The sequence below is a fragment of the Etheostoma cragini genome, chromosome 3 (assembly GCF_013103735.1).
Source record: "Etheostoma cragini isolate CJK2018 chromosome 3, CSU_Ecrag_1.0, whole genome shotgun sequence".
NCBI classification, from domain to species: Eukaryota; Metazoa; Chordata; class Actinopteri; order Perciformes; family Percidae; genus Etheostoma; species Etheostoma cragini.
The window spans coordinates 708,406-716,407 of record NC_048409.1 but is presented as its reverse complement, the minus strand read 5'-3'; the positions used below and the strand labels follow the sequence as shown (position 1 = coordinate 716,407).

Sequence of the window (8,002 nt, the reverse complement as noted above, 5' to 3'; positions counted from 1 at the left end):
TTAAATGATAATTAACTAAAGATTAATTAACTATCAATTTACCATCTATAAATGATGGTTATTATAAAGTGTTACCGACTTCGGTAGACATACTATATTATGACATGATTTGACATACTTGACTTTTGACATGATTTTTTATTTTTTAAATTACTTTTTCAACATACTACACTATGAATCCTTTCAACATACTATATTATTATTACATTATCTAAAGAAAGAAAAGTCATGCCCCAAACAGTTGGGGGCCCAGGGCCTTGGTCAGGAGTACCTGGGCGGAGAACCAGCACCTCTCCAGCCAGTCCAAGACCATACAGGACTTGAACTTGCAACCCTCCAGTTCTCAACCCAACACCCTACAGACTGAGCAAATATACATAACTTTAAAAAAAAGTACTTTTGTGTCGCTTTTCTCAACATACTATACTATTACTTTGTCTGACATCGTATACAATGACTTTTTCAACCTAATATATTGTGACTTTTTAACCATATATTTCTGACACACTGTACTGTGACTTTGTAACGGCTTTTGACTTACTATACTATGACTGTTCTCACATACTTACATGTCACAGTGGTTCAGTGGTTAGCAATGCTGCACGTAGGCACTTCAGACCCATGCCCATGGTTCAATCCCTAGTTGCTATACCATGAACTTTTATCATTTCATTCAACATACTGTACTATGACTTTTTAACATTTTTTTTGACATACCATACTATGACTTTTTTAGATACACAACTCTGCTCCAGTGCCGGTAAGAACAACAAAAGATTAAAAGAACAAGGCATAAGCAAGCTTTGGGAATAGCTCACCAAGATAAAGAGCTGACTTAGCTCATAACACGCCATCTGAGGTTGATGGATCAATCCTTGGTTCAGTCTTTAGAGCTTTTAGATTTTCTGTCTCCATGTGAACGATTAATACAACATCAAACGAGCTCTTTCAGGCTTCACAAATAGCTCAGCAAGATAAGACGCAGTTCAATCCTTTCAAGTGATCAGTGAATTTATGTGAAGAAGTCAAAAAGACATCCAAACACTTTGAATTGTCTGATGGGTTAGTTAGTGTGATAGAATGCTGTTTGGAAGACCATACTGGTTGTGTTTATTACTTTTTCCGGCATACTATATCATGATTTTTTACAACATTATTACTATGAGTTTTTCACTTTTTTGACACGCAATACTATGACTATTTTAACAATTCTTTGGACATACTATACCATGACTTTTGTGTCACTTTTTTTGACACACTATACTATGACTTTTTTCCACATACTATACTTTTGCCCCTTTTTTTCCACATACTATACCTTTACTTTCATCCTTTTTTCTACTATACTATGACTTTTTTATCACTTTTTCAACATACTATACTGTGAAGTTTTATATACTTTGCCCTGATTCTTTTCAACATTCTACACCATTACGTGTACTTTATAGCTTTTTTAACATACTCTACTTTTTTGATGTTTTTATTATCTTATTTCCCTGCAGGAGTCTTTGGATGTGGCCACTAACCCGTGGGGTATTAAGGTGGAGCGGGTGGAGATCAAGGACGTGAAGTTGCCCCAGCAGCTGCAGAGAGCCATGGCAGCGGAGGCAGAAGCGAGTCGGGAGGCCCGAGCCAAGGTGACCCGGCTGTAGTCCAAATCACCGCCACTGTCAAAGCAGTAGAATGTTGGCTTTAATGCAGCTTTGTTCTTTTGTAGTTGATCACGATACCATGCACTCGTCGTTTCAAAAATAAAAATAAAACTCCAAAATACCCATAGAACATTGTAGGCTAATGTGTGTGAATGAAGGAAAATACACAATACTGATGGATTATTTATTGATATGAAATGAGATTAAGGAGCTGTTTGGTCTCAATTTATTCTAGGACTCCAAAAACATTTACTCGTGTTTCCAACTTCCCTTTATTAATCATACCACAATAACTATGGTGTGTCTGATTTGCCAATCAATGGTTTAGCAGTCAATCAAAATTAATGGATTTGAACTAGAACTTAAATATGGGGAGTCTTGAAATAATAACTACTTACTATCTTGGCTCCTCTAGAGGGCATTGCAAGATTTCATTTATTTTTGTCTCTTGATGCACTATAACAGTGAAAAAGGAGGGATGCTGAGAGGGAGCACTTGTAAAATGATTATGATTGATTATGATTGTGTGTGTGTGTGTTCCAGATCATTGCTGCAGAGGGAGAGATGAACGCCTCCAGGGCGCTGAAAGAAGCCTCTCTGATTATTTCGGAGTCGCCCTCTGCTCTCCAGCTGAGATACCTGCAGACCCTCCACACCATCGCAGCAGAGAAGAACTCCACCATCATCTTCCCCATGCCCATTGATGTAATGCAGAATTTTATGAAGTAAAAAAAAAAAGTATTGTTACTGTTAAAGTATGGGATAATGACAAGAAGGTTTAATTGTTTAATATATGTAATTCATGTTGCTAGTCTGGGATCTGGTCCTTTGCTGTGAATAGTGGTGTCTTTGTAAGCCTGTTTCGGGCGGGCATGTTTTTTGTTATTCACGACACAATAATACAAATATATTTATTCATTCATTCATTCATTCATATAAGCTTCAGTGTTATTCTTTTATACAGTGTAAGGTCTAAGATACCTCGCAGTCTGCATGATTACTTATTCTAGAAAGTTCCCCCTCAGAAGATTAGCAGAATAGAATCATTATGTATTTAATAGAGGTGGAGGACTCGAGTCAAGACTTTCTTTTCTCATAATGATAAACAACCTGACTTTGACTTGCTATTCAAACAACAGATGACTTGAAGGAACTTGATTACTTATTAATGTAGTATTCTTTCCATTTGCTTGAAACATGATGATAATTTTTCTGTCAACCTTCCTAACCCTAACCCATAACCCAGATCAGCAGAGGTCATTGGAGGAGGGAGCTGTCATGTGGGGGAGTTATCCTAAAAATAATAACATTTGGATTCAGTGATTAGATATATTATTATATTATATATATTAAAGTGGATGACTGGAGTAAGAAGAGAACAGTGGTCTGCAGCTCAGACATCAGGCAGATGACCACCACAACATCTAACATGTCACTACAAAACTCACAAAGCTAGGTAAATGTGTCTTTTTAGATCAATAAATCGGCTGGTAAACATTTTCTAGGGAGAAAATATAAATGTTTGACCTTCTTCCCACTGCATGACTTGACTATAGCCTTGACTTGACTTGGCTGATTCTCACCACAGTGACTTGAGACTCACTCCCACCTCTAGAGATCTATTCACACCAGATATATTGTACATGTACACATATTGTACATGTTTCTTCTTATTGTGATTTAATACTTAAATACAAAGTGCACATATACAGTGTAGACTTTAGTGTCTCATCATCACTGACCACAATATGGTGACCAACTAAGCTACAATTGCAGATCTTGAGGAGGACAACTAATAAATCAATGAAATTCACAAGAAAAGTAAAACACAGAACAGTGCACGGTAACCTCATAAAGACATGCTTTCATACAAACGGATCCAGAGCAGGAATTTCTGAAATACTGAATACAATCTGTACAACAGGAGTCCAATCAACACCAACCTTCTCTGACATTGGATGTAAACTGTAAGCGAACATTCAGTAAATGAGTCGTGTCCACAGGACACAGAGGAGAAACAGCATTTCCCCCCTTTCAGAACACAGTAAAGACCACCAAGTTAGTCTGCACCCAAAGCCTTATCGAGCAGATTTCCTGTCTGGGGGGGAGTATATTGTTCTATCCCATAATTATAATAAAGCAATAATCCTTCAATGTATTTGTGTCTAACTGCACTGTGCTCTTTAAACTATTTCTACAAATTCTGTGCATCCAAATCATTTCATACAACGGATAAAGCAGACCGTTGAGCTGAGTGGTTATGTAAACATGAGCAAAAGCTTAAATAAAAAACACAATCAGTACAAAAACAAATGATGGCAGCTGCTTCCGTTAGATGACTTATAATTCTCACCAAGACCTGAGATTATTATCTACAATGAGAAATGAGGTAACAGCTTGCAGATTGGAGCGATTTTCTCATTTGTTTCCATTTCCATTATTAACATTTTAGTTCTTTAAACTGAAGTCACATTTTTTTCTCTCAACTGAATTTTTTGCCAAAAGGTCAATCAGATGTAGAGATGCAGAAGAATGCTTTGGAAGCATTAATGCATCATACATCACGTTTGCTCACAGGGTTTTCTGGGATGAATTTCAAAACAGAAAACAGAGACAGCAACGGTTTGAGTCGGCTACAAGAGCATTGATAAGGTACACTTAGAGAAAGAGAAAGAGAAAGAAAAAGAAGTGTACCAATGCAACATATGGGACTTTTGATTTTGGATGTGTCCAGGTCAACACATTTAGAGTGCAATGTCTGCATAGATGACAGCTAAGTCTCCAGACATGGCAGCTACAGTAACAGATGAACTGCTGTGTTTAATGACTTCTTCTTTGGTGGTTTCAACAGATCCTGCAATTTTGTGGGAAATAATTATTAAAATTTTCCTATCCCGACGGACCAGTGAGAGGCACCCTTTGTCTGCAATTTCTTGGTTGGATTTGAATGAACCCTGGGTTTTGTTATCAGGAACAAGAGGTCACTTGTGTTGCCCCATCAGCCTTCGGCTCCATGTTGTCACACTGTAGGTAATCCTGAAATAAAAGTCCTTACTGGAAGACAGAACGTGCTGTAAAGAGGGCTATACATGTACAGTGTTTTTACAAAATTATGTACAATACTATAGTTATACTGTTGGCAGTTCAATGGAATTAGGAGTTGTTATAGACCTTTTTCACGGCAGACATATAGACATGTCATAGAATGAAAAGCACAGGTGTATTCAAAACCGTTAATGATGGCCGCATTCCACTTAGGAGAGGCCCTGGTATTCTGCCCGCTGACTCACTGATCTAGCTCGCCGGGACACTTAATGGACCTGAGCCATCGTTGAGGTTATCAACTTCAGCTTTCCCTACTATGACGAGTCAAATTGGCTGCTGGGAAAAAGGTCGATTAGGGATGCAACTAACATCATCGTCTATCAATCTGGCGATTGTTTTCTTGATTAATCGATTAGTTATTTGAAGGTAGCTACATAAGAGTGATATGACACTGTCATGAACACGTCATAAACATGATCAACAACGCTTCTTTGAGTAAGTGTCATTTGGTTTTGTCATGGTTATGGCTAGGGTTCATGTGTCATGACTCTGTCATGTCACTCTTGTGTAGATACCTTCATAGTAAAGTGTTACTGCTGTTTATTTGGTGTTAAAATGTCAGAAAACTGTCAATCAAGTCCAAGATGACGTCCTCAAATGTCTTGTTTTGTCCACAACTCAAAGATATTCAGTTATCAGACACAGAGAGAAGAAACTAGAACATAATCACATTTAACAAGCCGGAATAAACCCAATAATCAATTAACAGAATAGTTGTCGATTCATTTCATAGTTGACAACTAATGGATTAATCTTTGCAGCTCCACTTCTTATGCTGTTGTTATTAATATATGTTTCAGGTCAACGCTGCTATCCAGTACATTAGGAGAAAAGTAGGATGGATGATTGGGGTTAAATGGGTAGTCATTCATACACTCCTGATATATGAAATAATTCAGCATGGAAAGATGAACACACCCCAGAGAAGAATCCACACTTTGTATCTTAATATAGGCCGTTTTGTGATTTCTTTAAACTTTGGCCTATGCCTAGATAGACGTTGCTGGTGGGAGAGAATGGACGGCGAAGGCGCTTCTTGTGTTCCTTGTTGCACTTTTGATGTTTGCTATGTCTCGTACATCTATTATCCTGAGCGCTGGATGAAAAGGCGGTGATGTAGACGGGAGGGAAAAAACATGGAAATGAGGTAGCGGGACTCTGATCCTGCTCTCTGAAGGTGACAACGACCGGGTCTGTAGTCCGCTGCAGAATCACAGCACGTCTGTTTTGTTCAGACGGGGCGTTCAGGTGTAATAGCGAAAGAGGAGGGTAAAGAATTCCCTTTTGAACAATAAGAGGCGTGATTAATACAATTCTTTAGGTCAGAGATTACAATTCCTTGGGCTGGACTTTGGGAAATGGACCACATGGGTGAGCGGCATTTCCAAAAAGAAATGTGTCCGTCCGTCTACATGGAACATTCACAAAGAGTAAAAAAATGCAAGAGGAAAGAAAGCGTTTGATACAAGAGCTTCCACTGAGAGAGTCATTGATGGTAGGAGTGTGGGCGGGCCGGGGAGCCCGGGCCAGAGGACGGTCGATGGATGGGGGAGGAGCTGGGGGACATGCGAGGACTCAGCTCGCCGGTCTGAAGACGCCACAGCAGTTCCTCGTTAGTGCGACTCAGACGCTTCTTCTCGTTGCTCTCCTTCACCACGTTCACCTGCAGGTTGGCATTATCCTCAGAGAGTTGCCTGACGAAGGAGAGGCCCAGGGGAAGGGGGACATAGAGACCATGAGATGAGAGGTGGACTAGCACAGCAGTCAAGAAGTCAAACATTACAGGCTGCAAGCTTGTTACTATAAGTGCTATAGCGCATCATGCCAACTTACTTTATATGAATCATATTACTGTATATCAGTGTCTCTGAACCCCGACCAAAGGCGCAGGAAGTGGGGTTTTTAAAACTGCGTTGACATTAAAATGATAGCTTATAAATATCTGTGGTTTTTGTTTCTGTTTCACAATATTGTTGATGTCATGTTTGGGGTGTGTGATGAAGATAGGGACAATTTTAATTTATCTGCAGAATACAGAGCCTGTGGAACATAGTATATTTAGACTCTATGTGGACCATGGACCCCCCCAGCGACCGAGCACCCCCTGCTGAAAATATCTTCCTGTGAGTGTGGCCCCGACCGGCAGCGGCAGATGGCTGCCTCCCAAGAGTCAGGTTCTGGCCGAGGTTCGGACCAGATGCATGATCGTAGGAAATGATTGGGTCTTTGTACATTATATCTGTAAAGTGTCCTGCGAAAACTCTTGTTAGTATCTAACTACATTAATAATATTGAATTAAAGGTGGTAGTTATAATATCTGGCCGTTTTCCCCCCCTGCTGTATATAACTAACATTCTTCTCTCTATGTGCACAGTGACAGTATAACCTTGACTATTCACATTAGGACCATATCGCATTTATATTATATTGTGTGAAATTCAAATAAATGCATTCAATCATTCAATTATTCATACTATACATAGTACATAATATAGCTAGAAAATCATAAGGTTGTATTTTTATTTTGACAAACACGTTATTATAAGATGATTAATTTTGGCAGCACAACTAAAGGTTTTCATATTCTCTTTTTAATTTGTATCAATACGCCTTCTGAACCCCAGTCCATTCGCCGCGTGGTGTGAACTAGGTTTTAAGTGTGCTCTAGGGTGCATGTAGACTTCTCTGACCTTGACACAGCAAGGTTCTTGTCTATTCTTTCCTTCAGGTCCTCGTTCTGCTGCTGTAACACTTGGAGTCTCTCCTCCAGGTACACATTCTTTTCAGCCTGCTCAAAAACCCCGGAGAAAAGGTGCACAACATTAAATTCTTCAAATGATGTATGACATTATATCACAAGTAAAACAGGCAATATCATAATGGATATCGGTTTACAAAGTAAAACATTTTCCTATAAAAAACTGGGGTTGCATGCTATCTGCCTTTTTATTTTTTATATTTGATGCTGTCATTAGCTTACACTAGGTGTTAGGGACTATTGTGAATTTAAAAATAAAATGAAACCAAGGCAGAAAGTTGAAGCCTACTATTTTCTCCAGCTCTGAGATCTTCAGTTCCTGTTGATGGATTTGTTGATTCTTCATCTCCAGAACTTCTTTCAGACTCTTCAGGTCTTCATCAATGTGTTTATATGGTGCCAACGCATCCTGGCAGGAGCAGATAACACGAGTGAAAACCACTACAGCACCAACAATGTGGCGTTGTCTGCTTTATAAGGGGGGGG

The 8,002-nt window shown here is 39.1% G+C and overlaps 2 protein-coding genes across 5 annotated transcripts in view; one reads left to right on the top strand and one right to left on the bottom strand.

Annotated features, from left to right (window-relative positions):
• Window positions 1-2,572, top strand: part of stoml3a (stomatin (EPB72)-like 3a) — a 5,843-nt gene extending 3,271 nt beyond the window's left edge. The window contains exons 6-7 of the mRNA XM_034867042.1: window positions 1,503-1,637; window positions 2,196-2,572. Coding sequence (XP_034722933.1) covers window positions 1,503-1,637; window positions 2,196-2,381 — 321 coding nt within the window. The 3' untranslated portion in view covers window positions 2,382-2,572. The remainder of the gene's footprint in view (window positions 1-1,502; window positions 1,638-2,195) is intronic.
• Window positions 2,573-3,670: 1,098 nt separating this feature from the next.
• mtus2b (microtubule associated tumor suppressor candidate 2b) overlaps window positions 3,671-8,002 on the bottom strand; it is a 30,121-nt gene continuing 25,789 nt past the window's right edge. For 2 of the 4 annotated variants that reach the window (XM_034867036.1, XM_034867038.1), the window contains 3 exons: window positions 7,806-7,925; window positions 7,449-7,549; window positions 3,671-6,451 (listed from right to left, as the gene is read on the bottom strand). In XM_034867036.1, the coding sequence (XP_034722927.1) occupies window positions 6,244-6,451; window positions 7,449-7,549; window positions 7,806-7,925 (429 nt within the window). In that variant the 3' untranslated portion in view covers window positions 3,671-6,243. The remainder of the gene's footprint in view (window positions 6,452-7,448; window positions 7,550-7,805; window positions 7,926-8,002) is intronic. The other 2 variants (XM_034867037.1, XM_034867039.1) reach the window with 1 other exon arrangement.